This window comes from Nannospalax galili, unplaced genomic scaffold (assembly GCF_000622305.1).
Source record: "Nannospalax galili isolate Female #2095 unplaced genomic scaffold, S.galili_v1.0 scaffold3381, whole genome shotgun sequence".
NCBI lineage: Eukaryota > Metazoa > Chordata > Mammalia > Rodentia > Spalacidae > Nannospalax > Nannospalax galili.
This window is the reverse complement of record NW_008344842.1, coordinates 256730-281123: the sequence shown is the minus strand read 5'-3', so window position 1 is coordinate 281123 and position 24394 is coordinate 256730. Positions and strand designations below refer to the sequence as shown.

General features: G+C 37.9%; 1 protein-coding gene across 1 annotated transcript in view; it reads right to left on the bottom strand.

The window, feature by feature from the left end:
• The window catches only part of Dpy19l1 (dpy-19 like C-mannosyltransferase 1), a 101987-nt gene that overhangs the window by 13250 nt on the left and 64343 nt on the right, over positions 1-24394 (bottom strand). The window contains exons 10-16 of the mRNA XM_029567402.1: positions 23546-23623; positions 16408-16494; positions 14734-14793; positions 14091-14171; positions 7692-7793; positions 5703-5774; positions 3787-3836 (exon numbers count right to left, since the gene is read on the bottom strand). Of these exons, the coding sequence (XP_029423262.1) occupies positions 3787-3836; positions 5703-5774; positions 7692-7793; positions 14091-14171; positions 14734-14793; positions 16408-16494; positions 23546-23623 (530 nt within the window). The remainder of the gene's footprint in view (positions 1-3786; positions 3837-5702; positions 5775-7691; positions 7794-14090; positions 14172-14733; positions 14794-16407; positions 16495-23545; positions 23624-24394) is intronic.

Sequence of the window (24394 nt, the reverse complement as noted above, 5' to 3'; positions counted from 1 at the left end):
CCAGGGTACAGTTCTATTCAATCACCCACTCACTTTCTGGAGATAAAAAGCTGAGTAACAAGATAAAAAAAACATCCTTACCCTCTGTAAGTCAGAGGTAAAACTGAAGGGGCATATAAATATGCATTTGCCTCATAGTGACTGTGCTACGGAGACTAGGAATGGTGCAGCATGCACCCCATCTGAGTGGGGTCTGAGAGAGGGAGCCCTGAAGACCCTGTAGGGAAACATGAAAACAAACAGCAGAAAGGATGCAAAGCTGCAGGGTAGGGAGGCTCTGCTGGGCTAGCCAAGAAGATAGTGTGCTTAGAAAGGGGGGAACCAAGAGACCACAGGAGGGGTGACTGAGGGCAGTCAGAAGGGCACAGGGCCCTGGAGATCAGGATGAGGGCTGCAAATAATTTGGAAAACTGAAGACAGCAGGATTCCCTGGGACTTCTGTTTGAAATGCTCACTCTGCTGCTGTGTAGAGAAGAGACCTGGGCAGCAGAGGCAGAGCAGAGTCAGCAAGGCAGCCAGGTGGCAGTAATCCCTGGAGGAGATAGTGACAGGGCCAGAGAAGAGGTAGATGGTGGGCACTAAGACAATGGCAGGCTCTGCATACAATCTGATGTGGAGGTAAGAGCAGAGAGCGCTATGATTTCTGACTCATGTCAACAGGAGAATGGGGGTGTTAGATGGTAGAGCTGTATAAGATTTGCAGTAGAAAAAACAGTAAAAGAGGCTCAGTGCTATACTCATAAAACTGGACAGTCTCACAAGCCACTCAAGGAGAGGTGAGAAATGGCAGTTACACATATAAATCTGGAGTTCAAAGGAAAAGTCTGGATCAGAGACAAGAAAGTGTGAGCTGCCAACACACACCTCTGTCTTAAGCAGTGGTATGTTCCCAAGACCTGGAATATTGAGTCTTATTTTTTAAAATATAAATGAACATGTTAGTGACTGACATTGCCCCCTCCCCTAATTTAGGCAAAGCATAATCTGATTTCAGAATCTGGCATCATAAAAGAGTTTATAAACACACAGTGCCAAGTATAAAGATGGTGGCACGCCCCTTCTTAAGCCTCCCCAAGGAAAAACTGTTTCCATTTCCTGAGCTCTTACAATGTTAATGTGCTGGTACGTTCCATTTACTATAATCTCACAATTATATTATCCCAATTTACAATCAAGGAAGATCAGACCAGAGCTCCTGCCAGCCAGGACGGCATTTAGGCTGAATTCAGAGATGATGAATCTTCTACTACATAGACTGCTGTGATTCTATCTTTCCTCCTAGGTTCACGGTTGACAGAGTTAACAGTAGTCTCATTAAAATTACAACACACCTTCTCTTCCCCTCTCCATTTTATAATGGCATGACTTTGGTTCTCATGAAAATGAAATGTCAACATGCCAGTGGCTTTCCACAAGAGAGCTCTGCTCCTACCAGAAATGAAAAGCCTAAGAAGCTCTTGGTTTTCTAAAATTATTTCTGTAGTTAAGTGATTCTTGGAGAGACAATTTTATTCTTCTCTGATACGTTTTGTCTTCCCTTTCCAGAGATGCATACTATCGTTATAATTTTTAAGCTCCTTCTCCCAACTCCTCAGAAAAAATGACCTCAAATGAAGAGAAACTCTAGTATTATACACCAGAATCACTTCCTTTCCTCTGCCTATCAACTCTGGTCCAAGCAAGGTATGGTTATAGAAAATTATTTCTAGATGAGAAACAATAATTTATCGTTGTGTAAGTAGAGATTGGAGGTGAGGAAAAAAATGTCAGGGTAGATATATTCAAGATATAAAAGAAAATACATAGGCACACTTAAGTTTGACAGTCTCTCTAACACCTAAAAACAAAAATTATATACAAAAATGAAAGTAAAATCGAAACTTCCTTCACTACAATCCCATACTCTATTTGTGTATTTCAACCTTCCAGGTCACCCTAACACAATATAAATACATAAAATCTCATATTTAAAAAGTACACTAATCCTATATGTACATTGTTTGACATTTTTTTTTAAAAGCCAGTGATATATAATGGAACTATTTCCATAAAGATGGTACAACACTCTGCTTTTATGGCTGGACTGTAAGTTAATTCTATACTGTGCTGGTTAGTTTTGTCAATTTGCTACAAAATAGAGACATCTGTGAAGAAAGAATCCCAACTGAGTAATTTCCTTCATTGGACTGGCCTGTGGCCATGTCTGCAAAGCCATTTTCTTAACTGGTGTTTGATGTAGGAAGGCCCAGCACTCTGTGGGTGGTGCCTTCCCTAGACAGGTGTGCCTGGGATGTATAAGAAAGGTAACTGAGCAAGCCAGGGAAAAGCCAGCAAGCCAGTAAGCAGTATTCCTCCATAGTTTCTGCTTCAAGCTCTTTCCTTGAGCTCCAGCCTTGGCTTACATAAACCATGGACTATAACCTGTAAGCCAAATAAATCGTTTCCTCCCCAAGTTGGTTTTGGTCAGTTTTATCACAACAACAGAAAACAAACTAGGTCACATACTAATATGTATTTTGATCATGTTAATTTTCCACTTTACATACAACACCACACTAAGCATCTTTTTATCACTGCCTCTACATTTCTGTGAGCACTTCCACAAGATGGATGTACACTGGCAGAACTCCTGGGCTGAAGGGCAGGTCCACTGTATGGTCTGCTGATCACTGCCACCTGCCCCCTATATCTTCCTCCTGGTCATGCACAAATCTGTTAAGTAAAATAGCTTTAATTTCTGTCTTTTCTCACAAGATTGTGGGCCTTGCCATGCCTCTATTAGTAATGTGTAAATATACAGCATTTCAAGTATTATTCCTTCCTATGAGTCAGCTGCTGTATGCAAACTGTTGAGCAGAATGATCCCTTCCCCAAGATATACATATATTACATCAGCATTAAACACCAAAGGGAAGAGAGAAAGATAAAGGGCAGGAAGGTACTAGCAAGTGAACAAAGAATCTGCTCAGAAACGAAAGTCACAGAAGGTTTCCTGAAGAAAGTCATGGAAGCAAAGATTAAGGACATCAGCCATGTCAAGAGCCAGGTCACGGAGTACAAGGCATATACTATGGCATTCGGCTCAACTCCTGCAAAGTTCATAGACAAGAGACAACTTGCCACTGGTAAAAGTGCAGAGGGCATGAGTATACTGGGAAAGGGAAAAGTAAATTGTTTTTCTGTTCAACTCCCTTTCTTGTGTCCTAATGTGTCCTCAGCACTTTTTCTATTAATCTGTAAAGATCCTTTAAGAACATATAGTTGTCATCAGCCCAGAGTCACATAGTGCAAACATTTGTTCTAAACTGTCCCTTTCCCCCCCAACAATATTGCTAGACTCTTTTACCAAATCAACATATTTAGCTGTTTGACTTTATCAACTTTCCTTCTGGCATGCAGGCTTCATATCATGCTTAAGATGGCCTCTCTACTTCTAAGCATGCAAGGATATTCTCTTAGTTCATTTCAGGGTTTCATTTTTAATATATGTTTTAATATTGTTCCATTAGGAATTTATTTTGTCTAAAAATGAGTAATGGACCCCATTTTATACTTCTCTGGTTTATTTCTCAAAACTAGCAATCTATTTGTCCCCAAAATGTGTCCTTCCAGTACAAAAATGTGAGGGTACTGTTAGCCTGCTAGGACTAGATCCATACATGAATGTACAGCACCTGTGTCTACACAGGAAGAGAAGGGGACAATGGAAAACATACAGCATGTAAGCATAGTTAATATACTATAATAAGTATTTAATAAATGGAAGTAAGAAAAGAGTATATTTACCTTATATGTGTCTGTTGTTTAGCTATGACACTCCATATATCACTAATAATCTGTAAATAGATTTTTAAAGACTTTAAACAGTTATAACAGTTGAAAATATTGTCTAAACTTAAAAACTCTTAATAAAGAATATGAGAAGTGTGGAAATATCAGACCAATCAGAAAATAATTATTATGATAAAGCTGTCTTATACTTGCCAGTGCTTGACCATGTCTACTATTCGGCAATCCTGTGTGGTAGATTATGACATCCATATTTAGTAAGTACACAATGGGCTCAGAAGGAGTAAAGGATCTTCCTGAAGGTAGACAAACACTTAGAAGCATTTCTGGGTCCCAACACCCAACTCCTGGTGTCAAATTCGGCCAGTGCTGCCTTCATCATGCCTCCCAATTACAGAAGAGGTGAAGCACAAAGGTCCCAGCTGCATCTCATCATGGTCAGATATTAGTTTAGCCCCTGGAAGAACCAATGGGCTACTACCTGAATCAGTAATACTTTTCTGATTATTCTAGGTATTTTTGGTCAAAAGTCCTATTGCCAGGAACTGACAATATTTTTTAAGGAGTCAAAAAAGAAAGTAGACATATTTTCAAATGGTAGATTTTTAAATATTTGGAAATAATTATCCACCCACATTTGAATCTTTTGTTCTTTAAACCAAACAGCCCAACTTCATTTACCTGACCTGCTATTTTTCATCACATCTTGCTACCAAAGCTGCTGTCTTTTGAACGGGTTTTGGGTCTGGTCAATTTTGAGATCTGTTATGCATGAATCCTAGTAAAGCATACAAAAGTGACAAGCAGGTACAAAGCCAGGCACAGGGTGAAACTGACTAAAGTGACACATTAAAGTGTGCTGTGAGAGTTGAGTACCACCGAGCCTGGTGTGGGGAGAAGGGTGCTAAGCCTGAGTCCTGTCACAGAGAGCTGCTAACAACCTCTGACTTTTCAAATCTGCATGTATCAAATCAAGAAGGCACTATTTGCCTGAATAACCCGCTGAAATATGCCATGCAGAATATTTTGGAAGAGTACAAAGCACCATACAATATAGTGTGAATAATTACAGCACAGGATACCTCACAAATATATGACACTGTGCTAACACAAATCACTAGAGATCAATAAATTGTTAGTCTTTGTCATCCCTTCTTTGATCACAGATTAGTCCCAGTTCACTCTCTTTAGGCACATGTAGTTACAGAGTTCACAAACTATTTAAAAACTAGAGTTTCACATATGTTCTTCACAGAAGACTGACGCTTCTCAGGCCTGATTATACCTGGGCTTAGAATTTCATTTTCAAAGCCCACTTGAGACCTAAACAGGCTATCCAGTGCACAGATACACTGCTGTTTCTAGTTTTTTTCCTTTTGATAAACAATAAGCCCAACTGAAGAGCTATTGAAAAACACTCATATCACACCAAGATATTTAAATTATTGAATATTTTAGGAAATATTACAGAGTCAAAAACAAGTCAGTAATAACTGATATAGTTGTAAAACCAAGTCATATCTGGGTGAGTATGGCATCTAGGCATACTTCTAAGATACATGAATATCCAAGACTATCAAAACTTATGGCACTTTGTCCACTTGAGGCACCCACACAGCGGCCAACAACCATCCATAACTCCAGTTCCAGGGGATCTGATGCTACTTCTGACCTCAGCGGGCATTGCATGACACAAGTGCACTTAAACACATGCAGACAATATACTCATACACGTAAAATAAAAATAATAACATATATAAAAAGATTTATAAACATGCATCAAAGGTTATCAGTAAGAAAATACATAATTTAAAACAAATCATTGTAAAACACTGTGACCATGCAGCCAAGTATACATAACCACTATCCAAAAAGAAATTTGTGAAAAGAGAGCTTTTAAGTGTCAAACAGACCTTTCTGACAATGGCAGCAAACACAGCAAGAACAGCTGGGAGCAGCAGCGTCTTCGTGTACCTTACTGGTGTCTAAAATCAGAGGTGCTGTGTTAGCAGAATAGTTACCACACAAAAGCTCTTTTACGTGCATAAGTAGAGAAGTAAGGCCATTCACCAGCTAAGCCTACCTACTGATTCCCATCATAGAAATTAAATATTTCCATAGAAACAAATTTTGATAAAATGTTGCCTTGAAAACACTAAAAATACAGTTCCCAAAATTTGTGTGAAAGGCAACCAGAGATCCTCCTTCGCATTCTGTACACCGTTTGGCTAAGCAAAGAGCTGCTTGCTATTCATCCCCAGCAAGTGGACTCTCTTTAAATGGAGCAAGCTCTCCTGTATGTTTTATAAAATACCGTTACTCATCATAGTTCTTTCTCACACACAAATATGCGGATACACACTGACTAATGAACAAGGCTTATGGAGGGAAAATACAATTTTATGTTTTATTAAATAGTTATCAATTTATATATAATAATGTCTTATACGATAAAATCCTGTGTACTTCTCACACTAAATCACTGTTAAGATTTTACTCTCTTCTACTTACTAGGGGTTGACTACAGTTAATTACGAACTACTACTTTGCTTACTACAGTATACGTCTTAAGCATCATTCCAGGTCAGCATGGTATCCTAGTAGGGAATATCATGCTAAATTGATCCCCTCAATGGCAGTGAGTCAACTGTCTCAACAGCAAGTCCCTGGATTCAGAAAACCATGGAGACAAGAGTGGCATACTAGAAATAGCCTGACATTTTGTTCAAGTTGAATGAAGTCATGCCATGTCTCAATAGATAATCCCTTTCACCACAGAAGTGGCAGTGACTCCACTCAATTTATAGAAACATGCATGATATCCTCAGTAGTGTTGAGGACCTCTGTCACATCCAAATTATCCAATTCTATGCATCTTTTATTTTCTTTACCACTTTCTTGAAGGAGTCTTGATTTCCCATAGACATTTTTAATAGCTTACAAGATACATTTCCTTTGATCTTTTTCACAACAATTTGTATAGTTTTTTCCAGCTGTTATGTACCAAAATGATGAATACAATATATGACTACTAAAATCCCTTGGCATAAGCATGACACACCTGACTCAGAATGGCTGGCTGACAGATGAGTCTGTGGTAAAGTTGCTGCTCTAGCACTCAAGACATAGTGGGAGCGTAGGGGCAATGACTATGTCAGTACAGTGGTGGCCAGCTTAATACAACCTTACATGTACAGCCTTAAAGAATAATGATGAAAAATACGATAAACCCTGCAGCATGCACAGTGTTTGCATACATGTTTGTTGAAACAAACTGGCACATAAAGATTTTAAACTATCAAAGTACTTTCCTATGTGTAATCTTATTTTGTCTTGACAATATCTGTTTGCAGCATGCTACTAGAAACTAGTAGACCAGAACACAAAGAATGGGAGTTGTTTGTTCAAGACCATCAATTTATATTGCAGGTTTCCATCTCATGATCCATTAACCTGTGTTCTGGTTTTCTTATAAATATCTGAATCAATATTTATTTCCTATAAATATCTGAATGGAAATATTAGCATGAAAAACTTGTGCTCAACGATATTTAAATGCACTGCGATCATGCAAATAGCCACAAAATGAAAATGGAAGCCTAAGAGCTTGACTGAATTAATGACGTCTCTGAAAGGAGGTAGCTTTAAATGCCTGTGTTCACACCTGGAAAAAAAAAAAACAACTGAGTACTCTGAAGCACATTTCCAAATTACCAACATGAAAAAGGTCATAAGTAAATACACAAATGGGAACATCTTTCATTAAGCTGCCAGATTATCAGATTATCTTTTTTCCTGTAAATCAAACTAACAGCATGTGCAGACCCTGAAATAGTAGGGCATCCTTTATGAAAAATGAATGGACCAAAAGCTAGGGAACAAAACGGGAAATCACATCTTACCTCCTTTTCCATAAAGTCAAACTCTGCTGCACAAGTATACAGTAAAGTATCAAAATCCTTGTAACTGAAGAATTTTGATGTTAATAAGTTGCCAATATGAGCCTAGTAAGAAATAAAGTAAGGAATCATTATATTATAACCATGCAGTTTAATCTTAATATTTAAAAATAGCTTTCACTACAGTATAAAGTGTACTGTTCCAACACTGGCCTTTTCAATTAAAGAAAGTACTGTTTCTCCAACCTCACAGCTGCTTCTTCTACCAACAAGTAATAGCCCCCAAAAGCACCTTTCCCTCCTCTCTCATCAATGCCAAAGGCTTTTACCCTGGAGGCTTTCTGTGCTCTGCTAAACTTAGTAAAATAGGCTGCTCAGCCCACTTTGCTTCCTACCAGGAGGTGTGGGCTCAGGAATTCACAGACTTCTGTCAACCATTTAAGAAAAGCTCTCAGCTCTGGAAAGGGACTAAGAGGACTGCTTGAAGGGAGTAGACACGGGCAGAGCTGGTAAAAAGACTCCTTGTAATTGATAACCAACAAGAGTACTTGCTTACTGACTCATCTACTTCCCTCCACAAGATGAGGAGAGTGGAACCATTTTCACTTCATAAGTGAAAAAACTAAGGCTCAAAGACTTAAGACATTTGTCAAACTTTCAAGTTCATTATTATATAAAATAGGAAAGACTAGAAAAAGAGAGGAAATTATATCTTAAGGCCTACCATACAATGGAAGGAGCTGTCCTGAGTAGAGCAGGAAGGATGGTGGGGATGTGACGGGACCTCAAAGCAGTGTCAGGGGAAGAATGTGATAGGACACCTCAAAGCACTGTCGTCAGCGTAAGAATGTGATGCACTATCATGAGGGCAAGAAAAGCAGGCTGGCAAGTTTAAGAAACTAACACAGAATGTGTGGCACAAGGAAACAAATCCCAAATAAAATGGGAGGAAAACATCCTAGTAAAATGATACCTGCCATATACACAAAGAGCTTAAATTAACTAATGAAAAGGACAGATACTCAAACTCGCTTAAGGGAATAGATCCAATATTACGTTGTCTACAAAAGAAAAGCTGCAAACAAGAATAAAAGAAAATAAACCAAGTAAACAAAATAAAATCTAGGACAGCAACTGTAATATCTCATAAAATTAAATTCAAGGGCCAATGTTTTTCTAATCATAAGTGCAGTAATTAGAAACTAAATAACATAAATTTAATAAACTTCCAATTTATACAAGACATAAAAAGTACTACTTACAGGAAAAGTTCAAGACATGATTTGCCAGAAAGTAAGAGTGGTTGGTTGTGGTGGTTTAAATGAAAATGTCCCCCAGAGGCTCCAAATATTTGGACATTTTGTCCCCAGATGGTGGCGCAGTATTGGGAAGTCTTAGCAGGTGTGGCCATCCTGGAGGAAACATGTCACTGGGGGTTGGTTTAGAGAGTTCTTAAGCCTTGCCAGATCTGGAGGTGCTCTCTTGCTTCCTATGCCTGCTAGAAGATGTAGAGCCTAGCTTCTGCTCCTCCTCCAGCTACCTCCGGCCACCACGCCTCCCTACCATGATGGACTGTAATTCCCCTGGAACCCTAAGCTCAAATAAAGTCTTCCTTCTATCAATCGCTTTGGTCAGTGTTTCTATCACAGCAACAGAAAAGTGACTAACACAATGGTAAAAGCAAAAGAGCTGAGCATTTCCTTCAGGCATGAATATACTCACATCTAGACTCTGAAAGAAACTGACTCATAGATGAGGATACAACAATGGTTAGGAGGGGCTCCAGAGAGGAAGGAGTAACCCCAGAGAGGGTGGTGGTCAGAGGACATATAATTAGACGGGTGGAATAAACCCAGCAGACCTATTATATGTCAGGGTGACTATTGCTAATGAAGGCGTATCATTCTGTTGAAAATGCAGAGTGGATGTTAAGAGCTCTCACCACAAAGAGTTAAATGGGGAAAAAGCTGCATTTTACCATTCCAAAATATATGCTAGCTTCCACACATGATGCTCTACCAGATAGATACACACACCATTGTGTCAAATTAGAAAAGTAGAAAAAACTTAAAGCTTTAAAGCTTTCAATAATAAAAGAACATAAAAGGCCATATTCCATAAACCCATATATGTAAAAACTGTCATGTAATTTTAGTTAACTGGCCCCAACAATAATGTTTTTTTTTTTTTTGAGACACAGTCTTTCCATGTAGCCCTGGCTGGCCTGGAAACTTGCTATGTAGAGCATACTGGCACCTACACCGGCCTTGGCTTTCCAAGTGATTGGATTAAAGGCATACACCATCAACAGTAACTTTAAAAAGTATGATCCCTTTGGTTGCTGTTGGGAGCTATTAATCCATTATGTACATTGAGCTGTGGCAGGCTTGTTTACTGAGTTTGTGTTTTGTACACCAGTACCTAATCTGCCAAGTCAGGAGGAATGTGTTTATATGGTGGAGCTCACAACAAGTATTTGACAGCTCCTTGACCCTCAGATACAGGTGGGAAAAACAGCTGTTGAAATTAATTGAGTTAAGATCTCTGATGAGCTTCTGTATAAAAAGGCGGAGCTAAAATAAACCGAGGCTGCAGTCTCTACTGAGAGTCCTCCCAAGTATCTTTTCCTCTGTCTCTTATTTTTTTCTTTCAATCCTCACTCCCCCTTTCAGGTACTGTCCGTCTTGGCCGGCTGGCACTGGCAGGTTGCATATAAGAAATGGGAAAAGTTCCTCTAAAGATATAAATGACCAAAGCACCTCCAGAAGAATGAGCGACTTCCCCAAGGAAACTGAATTTCAAGAAAAAAAAAAAACCTACTCACAACAATGATCTCAGGCTCTGTGGGCTTCAGCGTTACACTTTGCTCATATTTAAGGCAGGAAAGAAAAACTACACAAACTATCTCTGAAAACGGGAAGGAACACATCTTCATAATTTTGGAAGGCTACCATTATTCTGAAACCCAAATCAGACAAAATTGATACAAGAAAACTATGATATTTTCCATGAATAAAGGCACATATCCTTTAAAAAATATTAGCCAACCAAATCTAGCAATGTCCCAAAAGAGTAACGTACTATGAGGTCTGCTTCAGAACTACAACACTGGGGAAGCATCTGAAAGCAAACACAGGGAGTTCTAGATGTGGAAGAGGAGGTCAGCACATGCCCTTCCTCAAGGAACCTTTAAGACTGGTTAGAAGTGTCACAGACAACCATGTCACATTCTAGAAATCGAACAACCACCAAGAAGTATTCATTGATAAAAATGAGCTTTTGGGAGTCCATTCTTACCTAGGGTGTTCCACCTATTATCAGTACCATCACACATTCCCCAGCTTGGTGGGTCAGTGCAGTATTTCTATGGAGTGGAGAGACAGGCTAGAAACACCTGCTCTATCATCAGTGATAGTAGGAAAGGAGAGGTGAAAGCCTTCCTTCCTGCCAGAGCCTACAGCTGTAAACCCAGTGACATGAACAAAAGAAAGGCAGACCCACCAGAAACTTCAGTTAGAAGCTGGAGATGAGACCGCCATCCCAGGGATAGGTACAACCTCACATCCCTGGAGGACTGGAAAGCTGCATACACATGCAGGAGATGCACGAGAGCCCAAGCTCCCCACAAACCCAGATGGAGTGTGTGTGTGGGGCAGGGGGTAAACATTCAGGAACATGAAAGAAGGCATAGAAGTCAGGAAAAAACTGACCAAATATGTTCACAGAAGAGTTAGCAAAGCAGGCCGGAATGCTAAAAATCTTTAAGACAGCAGCAAGAAAAAAATAACTCATCATGCCCACGGGGAAATAAAGTACCAATTAACATTCTATTAACATTAATATTTATAAGTCAATATTAATGGGTTTCTTAGAAAAAAATGGAGGCCAGAGTTTTAAAGAAAACAGTCAACCAATAATTCTGCGTCCAGCAAAATGGGACTTAAGAATAAAGGTTAAAATGAAACAAAACAGTGAAAAAACGAAACACTGAAGGAAAACAAAACCTAACAAAACCCACTGCTGAGGCCTGACTTACAAAATTAGAAAAGGAAATTCTACAAGATAACAGGAAGTAAGATTTCTCAGGACGGGAAGAAGTAAAAGGCAATAAAATGGTGGAAATATTGATGAATACAAAAGGCAACCTAAATCCTTTTTGTTCTTTTTCTCTTAAATACATGAGTACACCACACAGTAACCAGAACTTGTGTTGCTCACACGCACACACACACATGTATGGCAAGAACAGCACAAAAAGGGAGAGGCAGAGATATTCTGAAGCAAGGTACTAAATGCTGAGCCTGAATTTAGTCAGCATGAACCTGAAGTGGGTTAATTTAAATTAAGCCCTGTATTCCAACCCCTAGAGCCACCATTAAAAATTAATAAATGAATATATCCACAACTCAACACTCATTACAGCACTAGCCATCAACCTAAGACAGTCTAGCCAATCTATGCATCCATAGAGGAAAAGTATGTGTCTGTGTGTCTATGCAAACACAAAAATAAATGACAACGATGTAACAATAACCATGATTAACATAGACTAATATTTATTGAGTACTGACCCCATGCTATTCTGAGCAAGTACTTTTAGTTTAGGTAAACTGAGTATCAAAAGTAAAATGTGGCCATTAGATCTTGAGTAATAGTGAGGTTTAACTTGTTACAAAGTGGTATTTTTTTTAAGTTCCAGAATTCATCACTAACTGAATCAGAACTAAGTAAAATCTTCAAAGTGGAATTACATAAACCTTAACACCTAGCTCATCAGACTTCAACAACGGAGAATACTGACAGAAGCAGGGATGGGCGACCAGGGGTTAACTAAATGGCTCTTCCAAGGTAGGGTGTCTAACGTTCTGATTAGAGAAGGAAAAGTAGAAAATGCTTCTTTAAAGGGTGGGTGGCCCTGTCATTTTCTTCTTTTGATAAACAGCAGAATCAAGAATTTATGAGCTAATGCTGTTGATCTTTGTCACACATTTCTAGAAATATTAAAGTTACAAATGCACTATTCTTAATGTGGCAATCACTGCATGCAGCACTTTTTTCTTTGTTTCTTTCCTCTTTAGGACATTAGGCTACAATAGAAATGACAACAGTGCCTTCAGCCTTAATCAGTGCCTTAACTGGCTTGTCCTCCCACAGCAAAGCAACCGTCTCCACACCTGGGACTACGGCAGTCTCTTTTGCTTACCCTCTGCACCCCGGATGACTACACAGCCCTGCCTCGCTCCCTGCACAGCTGACTATGATCCATTCCTGATTTGCCTCCTGTGTGTCCCTGCAGTTCTCTGAACTTACTACTTTTCTATCACAGCCTTTATTAGTTGCATACCATTGCAGTTGTCAGGCGCTCCCTAAACTCAGGATATGCCGATTAAAACACCCAAATAAACAGAATGAGGTAGGGGAGAAGGCTCATGAGGTAACAGCACTGGCTGCACAAGCATGAGAACCTAAATTTGGATTTCCAGCACTCACCTAAAAAATGAGGTGTGCATGAATCTGTCTAACCCCAGCACTGGGGGGGCGGGAGAGACACAAGGAATATTGGGACTTGCTAGCCACTAGCCTAGCTACAGGTTCAGCGAGAGACTCTGTCTCAAGAAGAATAGGTGGAGAGTGATAAGAGCAGGACTCTTGATGTCGGTCTCTGACCCACCCACATGCACCCCCCCACTCCACCCCTACACCCCCCCACAAAGCAATTATTCAGAGGAATCCTTAAAATAAAAATTTTATTTTGTTCTCCCTTCTAGCCAAACAAAACAAAAAGTTTTTTTTTTTTTTTTAAATCTCAGCAGAAGCAGGTGGATCTCTGTGAGATGGAGGCCAGCCGTAGGGACCCCAAGTCAGCTGGGACGACAGGGAGACCTTATCTCTAAAAAGACCAAAAACAAACAAAATCCCTACTCTTAATAACTCTACTTGGATCTAATTGCCTACAGTTGTTTATAAATAAATCCACAACACTGACCACAAACACTGACCAGAAGGTTGACTGAGAGGGAGGGTCTATCTATGGCTCTGAAGGCAGTCTGTCTCTTTACTGGTTTCAAAAGGAGACAGTAAGGAATCAGAAAATGGCTGCTTGGGCCTTATATTTTGGGCCTTCATCTCTATAGCTTTCTTGCTTTACATTTTATAAATCTTTGTGATACAGAAATATACTAATATATGGAAACTGTCAAGAAGTTAATTTTGAAGTTTAAAAACTGTACATAATTACACTTTTGTGAGCTAAGTTCTTTCATTAAAGAGATAAAATAATAGGTGAATATAGCTCATTTTAGAGTTCAGTTTAAATAATGATACTTTGGTAACTCCAAAAATTTACTTTTTGCCTATTAGGTCCTTTTCAAGTCTTTCAATTTTAAGCAACAATACACTTACATCATCTGCAATGCCGAAGAGCTTAGAAGTCAAATACTTGAGTATAACAGTTCCAAATAACCAAAAACATCCTTGGATAACCTACAAAAGAAAAATAAAACCAACTCAGTGTTTCATGATCCATAGCCCATTGAAAAAAATAAATGTGTTAATCACATATAAACAATGTTTCTATCTCCAAGGGAAAATGCTTTTTTTTTTTTTTTTAAGGCACACAGAGTCCACCGTCCAGCCACTGACCTGTGTGTGAAAATGCTTTTTTAAAGAAGTACATCTTGATTTGAAATAAAGAATGTTGCTCCAAAACCAAGGGATACAAGTAAAGCTGAATACATACAACCTTACCGTCAAAATGTACTTCTAACTTTTCAGAACTGTGAAGAGGAGCTGTAGCAGAGCCACCCAGAGTGGCTTGTGACACATGCAGTGCTCCTCAGAAGAAATGTGGGTGAATCATAAAACAGGAACTGACCGCTCATACCTTGTACTTCATGAAAAGGACACTTTTCACAGTAAAGCTGGGCCCTGATATATTTATAAAATTACTAGGCCCCTGCATTACATATATAATTTCTTCAAAGGAAAAACATAAAACCAACACTATATTTTAGAAAATTAGAAATATGCATAGGTGGATTCTTACCCATAAACTGAGTTCAGACAGATTGAGTTTTAGAAAATGTGGTTTCATTGCCAGCAAACCCTGAATAAGGAAAGTTAAGTAACAATTATTGTGAATAATGAAGGCTTTGAAGAACATAAAATTCTGAGCATACTGTTGATTTCTTTTTTATTAAGTTTTTTCTTTGGCATTTTCATACATGTATAAAAGTGCATTCTAATTACTCTTCCCTTCCACCCCTATTAGCCCCCATCTCTCCCTCCCTACAAATCTCTTTCCCCTATCCATGGTTTTATTGTTTTGCTTTTGCATATTTTTCATACAAAATCACCCTATGGCCATTTCTGTAGTCAATGATTTCTAAATATACTAAAAAAAAAAAACCCTAATATGTATATATACATACATATATTTATATATACACATACAAACATGCATATATACTAAAAATGTTTATTTACTTTATAAAATTAAAAAGAGCATCACCATATATGTGCCCAGTTCTATATTTTATATGTGATTACCTACGTAAAAATTTCAGAATTTTGAATAGCTCATATAGACACAAGATTTTCTTTAAGCTAAAACTTTCTGACTAATGTGATGAAGTATACATGAGATTTTACTAACTTCACAAAATACTTTTGTGTCAAGACAAATCTTTCCAGGTACATGGACTCCCAAACTATATTACCTCCAGGGACCAAAACCTACTTCAAACTTATAAACAATATAACTAGAAAGTATGCTGATTTTAATCCCATGGCACAGCAATAGCAACTCGGGTAATGACTCTAGCTTCGAAAACACAGCATCACCACACATTAATTCCATTTCTACAAATAAATGTATTTGACTTGAATAGTAAAAAGTGGTAGTGGTTGAGACTAGAAAAAAAGTATATTTCTTGGAAATAAGGTTTTTAAAGTAGTTATTTGTAAAAGAGGAAAAATAAGTAAGTGCCTCCAAATCAAGAAAAACCAAAAGGTCTGAATAACCTAAATATTATTCAAAAAACAGAATGCACTGAAATCAGGGCCAGTGCACATGCTTGTGTCTTCAAGAAACTGGCCTCTGCTGAAGCACACACACTTTGGTTTGCAAAACACTGTAAAGCCAAAACTAATGAACAAGGTAATTTCCTAGAAGTCGGTATTTAAGAGGATTTATATTTAGACTAAAAGTAAGAAGACAAAAGGAAGCAAAGTAAGAGGAAAGCATAGGAGCACTCCTGCAAACATTGAGATCAAAACACAAGGGAGAAAAGCAAATGGAAGGCAGAGGAGACCAGACAAAAGGCACTGCACTTGCTGAGCGACTCTTCTTGGAGTCTGATTTTCTCCTGTTTTCAAACAGAACTGGAATGCAGTATAGACACATTCAACCAGGGCTTGAGATGGCCCTGCAGAAACCACTCATGAATCCCAGGCCAGTGATAAATTTATAAAAGTTGTTTCAAAAACAGCCAAAGTCATCCTAATTGGACTTAGAGAGCAGTTTAAAAAAAAGAAAGAAAAAAAGGTGAGGGGCGAGGAGGAGGGTTCAGGACATGAAGTGGGGAGGGGGTTCCCTGGGGCGGGGTGTGGCAAGAACTGGAGGGGGAAGTAGGAGTAGGTATGATTATATTTCATTGTATAAATGTGTAAAACTCTCAAAAATAAGGAAAGTTAAAAAAAAAATCAAAGAAATACTTACCCAAATAATTACCAAAGAGGAAGCATAGTAAGATGTTAATAACATCGAGTTCCCAAACATAAAAACAAAACAAAGTGAAAGAGAAATCTGGGGAAAAAAAAAATTTCAAGAAAAAAGTAGTTAGAGCACATAAAACCAAAGGAAGAATACCAATTTCCACATCAAAATGTATACTCCCATGAAAACAGAACTCAGACTATTCACTTGGAGCATACACAACAGAAACAGCCCACCCCATCCCACGCTTCATGGCCCTGACAGCCACCACCAGCAGTTTTTTGTTTGGACTTCATTCATAAGCCACAAGTGGGAACCGACCAGGAGGCTATCCTCTCTTGCTTTGACTCTTGATATGCTTCCATATCAATCTAAACCAATCTAATTCTTTCTGCTTAAGAATTGGAAAGTGTATTCCATTCTATAGATGAACCACAGTTTATTTAATGGCCCTCTGAGTACTGCTCAACACCCACGTGCTTTATGGGTCTACCTTGTTTCCCTCTTCCTCGGAACAAGAGATTAAAAAAAAAGAAAAACAAAAAACCTTTTATACTTCTTATGTACATTTCAATGTATTCATGTAGATAAACTACATCAACTAAAACTGATATATCAAAGAGACATACATTTCAAAAACCCAGGCAACAAATTGCTCTACAGAAAGAGCACCTGTTTTCTTTCTCACAAACCAGATGAGAGTTCCTGACCATATACATGCTGACCTGTACTATTCCTCCTTTTAAAACTTTATACCATACTAGGAAAAATGTCCCATGTTGAACTTTTTCCTTGTTGTGATAATGAGGAAGGGCCTTTTGTTTGCTGAGGGTGCTGTGTGGGTATATGTGAGTTGATTATGTCTACTACATGCGTTTCTGTTGGGTTTGGCTTTTTTCCTTAAGAGATCTTATTATTTCAGGATACCGCTCTTGATCAAGTAAACATATGCCAAGGATTCTTCCCAGTTCATTTTATCACTGTAGTATTCTTGTATTACAGTTATTACTTAAGACTTTTACATTGGTCATATTACCCATTCATCTCCTTTAGGTCTTCAGAATTTAACTCTATAATTTAAAAAGCCCTTAAAAATAAGTCATTTTTAAATCTAGAAGTTTTATTTTTCTTCTATATATGTCCATTTACATGTGGATTTTAGAATCAGCTTTCACTTCAAAATAATATTTTAAAAAAATCAACGTAATACATGAGAATAACAGAAAAAGTATGATCCTTTCCATTAAAACAGAAAATGCAATTGGAAAAATTCATCATTATCCCATCACAAAATGTTCTACAAACTAAGGACAAGAAGAATCTACTTCAGGAAAACAGAGACCACATATGAAAGGCCCATGGCAAACACTGCATTCAGAGACTGAATCTCTTCCTCTAGCAACTGAATCAAGGCACAATGTCACTTTTGCCACTTCTACTTAACACAGTACTAGAAGTCTTAGAGAAACTAGCAAAGAAGAAATAGAAAGCAAGTAACCTGAAAAGGAAAAATTAAAATCTCTGTTTACAGGTACCATAATTTCATATGGCCAAATGTCTATCGATTCAATAACAATTGCTAAAAATTCAGGAAAGTTAACACAAAAAGCCACAACTGGCCAAAACATAAAGAATAAGAGACTGCAGAGTGTATGTCACTGGATAGGACTCCGATATTAAACCTCTGCCACACAGGGCTCAGGGACAATTACAGAAGATGGGGCAAAAAGACTGTAAGAGTCAGGGGTGGTGGAAGACCACAGAAAACAAGAATTTTCCAGGTAGCTGGGAACTTGCTCATAGGAAGTTAGCAGCAGTGGTTACAGCATGCACAAGACCCATGCAAACTCAGATCAGACAAAAGCCCAGTACAGAACTGGGGAAATGAGTAAGTAGCCTCAACCTTAGCTGAGGAACTATTGGTAACTAATCACTGCTGGGTGAGGAAGTGTTGGTCTTTAAGAGAGTGATGACCAGGCTCAAGTGGATGAACTCACATTGGAGGGACAACTGGGCACACAAAGTTGACTCTATAGGCCTTAACATATATGACAGAATGCATGAAATCTGGTGGGTGGGCTATGGGAGAGTGCAGATAGAGGAGGGGGTCTAAATATGATTGATAAAAGATTCATCATATAAAATGCACAAAAATTCAGTAAAAAAAGATTTTAAGAATTCCGGAAAGTAACGATACAAATATCAAAAATCAATTGAATTGTTATATACTAAAATAATTTGAAAGAGAAACTAAGAAAAAAATTTCTTTTCCCAATAGTATGAAAAAATAAGGACTTGGTAATGAGCTTAATCAAGGAGGCACAAGACTTACAAGAAGAAAGCAGTAATGCTGTTGAAAGAAATTAAGACATAAATAATGGAAAGACATCCCATTTTTACTATTTAAAAGACTGAATACTATTAAAAATGCTATGAACACCCAGACTGTAGACAGAATGCAATCACCATGAAAACTCAGCATCTTTTACAGAAATAAAATTTCAAATGGAATCTAAAGGGGTGTCAAGTAATCAAAATAACTTTGAAAAAGAGCACAGCAGAGTTGAGAGATGGCTCAGCAGTTAACAGCACTTGGTGTTCTTGCAAAGGACTTGGGTCTGGTTCCCAGTTCCTACATGGTAGCTCATGACATTCTGTTCCAGCAGTTCCAATGCCTCAATAGGCATTACATGCACATAGTGTGTGCCATACATACATGCAAAAACACTCAAACATTAAAAGCAGACCTATTGATTTCGAAGCTTACTATAAAGCTAACGTAATCAAAACAATACAGAACAGGAATAAAGACAACACGTAGACCAGGAAACTGATCACAGGGCCCATAAATAATCCCCAGAATATATGGACAAATGATTATATACAAGAATTCAAGCATCAGCCAATGGAGCTAAGATAACATTTTCAAGAAACAAGTGCTTGGGAAATTAGATGAGCATGGACCGTTACCTAATGTCATTCGCAATAATTAACTCAAAATAGACTCAACACCTAAACACAAGAGCTGAAATGGTAAAATTCTCAAAGCTTCGTCACTGGATTTCTTAGGTATGACACCAAAAGCACAGACAACAGGAAAAGTCCAATTAGAGGACATAAAAATTAATAATCAGCAGGCCTCAACCTTCGTCAAGGAACTACTGGCAACTGATTACTGCTGGGTGAACAGAGTTGATCTTATTTAAGGGGTTGACTCTAGGTAGGCTGACTAGACCTCAGTGGATGAACTTGCACCAAGGGACATCTGGGTACAAATGCTTGATTTGATAGGCCTTAACATATATGACAGAATGCATGAAATCCGGTGGGGGAAGCTACGGGGGGGAGGGGGGTCTAAATACGATTAAGATGTACTGTATGAAATACACAAAATTCAATAAAAATATACATTAAGAATAAAAAATTAATAATCACAGTGCATCAAAATACAGGAGAATGAAAAGTCAACCTAAGGAATGAGAAGATACTCAAATCCTAATAAGGATTTGATATCCAGAATATATTCATAACTCCTAAAACTCAACACAAAAAAGAAAGAAAATGAACAACTTGAAATGACATTTTTCAAAGATACAAAAGTAACAACAAATACATGAAACAAGATGCTTGCTATAACTTATCATCAAAGAAATGCATCTCAGTCGAAAAGAGGGCCCCACAGGTGAAGAACTCAGAAAATTACCACCAGGCCTGGCAATAAGGAAAACACAGCTTTGTGTCTGACAGAGATGCAAGGTCAAAGGGAAATCTGCCTCAGAAAGAGACAGACAGGTGTCTAAGATAATCTCAACTCCCAGGGAACAACCCAGGGACAGGGAGACCTGGACTGTGCTGGTGACAGATGGAAGCTCAGGAGGACAACTCCTAGAGCTGAAAACCACAGTGATCCCAGCCAGAGGGAGGCACCTACATTTTAGTGATTTTCACCTCTAAGAGCTCCATCAGAGGAAAATCTCTTTATGCTTCTAGCAGGAGAAAAAGTACTACTGCTCTGAAATATGCTAGAGAATTCTGTTTTTAGGAAGAAACACTCTCTTCTAGAAGATGGAAGCTGAGGACAACCTTTCACCTAACCTGATGAGGACAACAGTACCCTAATTCTAACTCAGTCACCTCACAATAAAACATAGGTAAGAAAAAGAAAAAAACTTCAACAAAATATCAACAAATCAAACTGAACAATGCCTTAAAGTAATCAGGTATCAGAACCATGTTGATTCATCCCTCATATGTAAAATGATTCAGCATTTGAAAACCAATCAGTCTATCATATCCACAGCTTAAAGAATAAAATAGGCAAAGAAAAATTGCTCGACAAAGTTCAATATCCATTCATGTTTAAAAATAAACCCTCAGCAAACTGGGTTAAAAAGGAAATTCCCTCAACTAGACAAAAATATAGATATAAGAATCCATATGGACAGTATCTTAGCTAATCTGGGGTAACTTAAAGCTTTCTTGATCAGAAGAAGAGCCAGGCAAAAAGGTTTCCTCCCACTACTGCTTCTCAAAAAGCCTTAGACAATACAGTAAGAAAAGGTGTAAAGACTGGGAAGAAAGAAATAAAACTATCTTTATAGGTGACATGACAATTTGTGAAGAATATTCAAAAGAATCAACAAACTCCTGGAACTAATCAGTAACTAGAACAAGACCAGATATGGGTAACTGTACAAAAGTCAACTGCTTTCCATTGTGCCGGCAATGAATTAAGTAAAATTTGAAATTAATAACACATTGATATTTATAGTTAACACCCAAAAAGATGAACTATGTATAAATCTAACAAAATATGCACAAGTTCTATAAAGAGATAACTACACAGCACTGGTGAAAGTCTTCCAATAGACAGCCTTAGGTATGGTGAGGACTTCTGCTGAAGCATGAAAAGTATGACCCACAAAAACATAAGCACGATGGATCACATTAAAGTTAAAAATTTTGAGCTAGAGAGGCGGCTCAGTGGTTTAGAGTGTTTGCTGCTCTTGCAGAGGATTGGAGTTCAGTCCCCAGTATCCACATTGGGCAGCTCACAATGACCTGTAATTCCAGCTACAAGGATCTGATGCCCTCTTTTGGCCTCTGTGGGCATGTGCATACATGTACATACACATACCCATACATACACATAAAGAAAGAAATAAAACGGATCAAAAATAAGTCAAAAGAATGACAAGACATAGACTAGGAGAAAAATATTCATAAAAGATATATTTGAGCTCGGGTTATAGCACACCTTACTAGCATATATATTTCTTAGTTCAAGTCCCAGTACCAGCTTTTAAAACAAAGACATATCTAATAAAGGATTGCTATCCAAAATATATGAAGAATTATTAAATCTCAATTAAAAAAATGAACAACTAAATGAAAAAAAGACAAAATACCTGAATACCACACCAAGTAAGATACACAGATACAAATAAACATGCAAGTATGATCAACCAAAGTGTGACCCTAAAATAACCAATACACTATCTGTTAGAATAAAGTCCAAAGACAGTACCACCAAAGGCTCAAGAGAATAGCAACATGAGGATACCTCCCTCTCTCCCTCCCTCTATTTCCCTCTCTCTCCCTCTCTCCCCACTGCCTTCTTTCCTCTCTCCCTGGCTCTTCTTGCTGGAATGCAGAATGGTGCAGCTACTACAGAAGACAGTTTGACAAGTTCCTAAAAACTAGATATGCTGTTATCATATGAATCAACAATCACATTCCTTGGTATTTTCCAAATGAATTTAAAACATATCTACATAAAAGCCTGCAGGCAAATGTTCATAACAGCTTTATTCATAACTACAACAACTTGGAATTAATCAAAATGTCCTTCAGTAGGTGAAAGGATAAAACCGTGACATATCCAAAGAAATCAAAAAGTTATTCAGAGCTATGAAGAAATGAGCTATCAAGCAACAAAAAGGGTAAACTTCATTGCATTTTGGTTAAGTGAAAGAATCATATCTGAAAAAGAATAAATGCTGTATGATTCCAAATACATGACATTCTGCATAAAGCAAAACTACCAGCTGGCTGGTAGGCGTGCCTGTGATCCCAGCACTCAGAACCAGGCAGAGCTCTGGGAGATCAAGGTCAGCCTGTTCTACATAGCAAGTTCCAGGACAGCCAAGGCTAAAGAGAGGCCCTGTCTCCAAAAAAACCAAATAAACCTCAAAATGAGATATCTAACTCATACTCACTAGGATGGAGACACTAGGACCTGTGTACCTTACTGCTGAGAATGAGGAAAACGGATTAGGTTCCTCAAAAAGTAAAGGTTTGCTACACATCAAGTCTACACTGAATTGACAGAGAGTAGACAAATGTTTTCGAAGGACAAACATTCAATCAGCATCAACCATCCAGCTCTGGAACCTTTGCTCCTGCTGCTGTTCTACCTAACTAGAACATTCTTCTCTGGGATACCTACTGCCTGCTTCCCTGTCTGCATCCCAGCCTCTATCCTATTCCGTCTCAACCCAGCTGAGCACCTCATTCAAGACCTCCATCTCCCAGCCCTAACCTTGTACTCTTGATCTGCCCTAAACTGACTGCTGGTTGGTTGGTTTTTTCTTTCTTTCTCTTTCTTTCTTTCTCTCTCTCTCTTTCTTTCTCTTTCTTTCTTTCTTTCTTTCTTTCTTTCTTTCTTTCTTTCTTTCTCTCTCTCTCTTTCTTCTTTCTTTCTATCTTTAATTTTATCACCTTTCAACATGCTATACAATTTATAATTTCCCTCTCTATTAGGTCAAAAGCACAAATTGTATGGTCTCTACATTTCTGGTCATAAGCCCGTGTGTCCCACATACCCAGTGAATGAATATTTCACTTCATTTTAACAGATGGCTCCACAGGTGGGCTATGAACACTTCATGTTTTCTCTTTACTGAGTGCCTTTTACTGAAAATGTAAAAGCTGGGCACAATGGCAATCAGGTAATGAGATAACAAATTAAAGTTTTCTGGGTAGCCTATTTAAAATAAGGTCTGACTAGATTACACTGTTTGAATGACACTTTTCTTCATTATAGAATCATTTTACAACTAGTTTCCACAATCACTAAATCATCAGATATTAATCAGGAGTTTAAGGTCAAAAGAAGAAAATAAACAATAAGAAGCATTACCATGTGTATATAAATGATCCTCCGTAATTTACATGTATCTATGTATCCCACAACATACACTGCAAACAATGACGCAATCTGAAATTGAAAAGTAAACTGTTAAAACCAAAAATCATATATACAGTGAGTAGTTACAAGAATAAAAACAAGAGGAGCTGTATTACTGCTTCAAACTGCTTCTCTTTATCCAGAATGTGAGTTCCTCAGTCTTCCTTTTAGCTGTCAATTTGTTATTGAATGTGGTCTATATAGTAACAAAACTTATCTCTCCCTAGACAGTTCTCCTAATGGGTAGCTTTGTGGAATTACTTTGCAGATTATCCAAAATAGCACCGATTTTAGTATCAGGCTGACTCTACTGTCAACATGTACAATTAAAAAGTTCTCTATTCAATCAAACACATGAACATGTAATTATAATATGACCAGTAATACATAATTACAGAAGGCACATTAAACTAAAAAATAATTAGGTATTGTGTATTTAAGTAAAAGCACATTAATTTCTTCCTGTTAGTCATTATAAGTACTTTCATTAACATTATGTATAATTGATATAAATATTCACATGCTGATTACAATCAAATTTATCAAGTTTCAAATCTGAAAGAATACTTTTAATACAAAGGTACTTCTAACTTTTTCCATTCTGAAAATGTTATCTATCAAGAATTCTGAAATTACTGGACTCAAATGGATTTGTTGATTAAATGATGATACTGTGGCTCTTGTAAAGAGGTATCACTTCAGACAGTGTCTCTCGCCCTCTTCACAGAGAATTCCATTCAGGTTAAAGTCTATGCCTCTCAGAATACACAAACAATAATAAAAACCTGAACAACAGCTAAA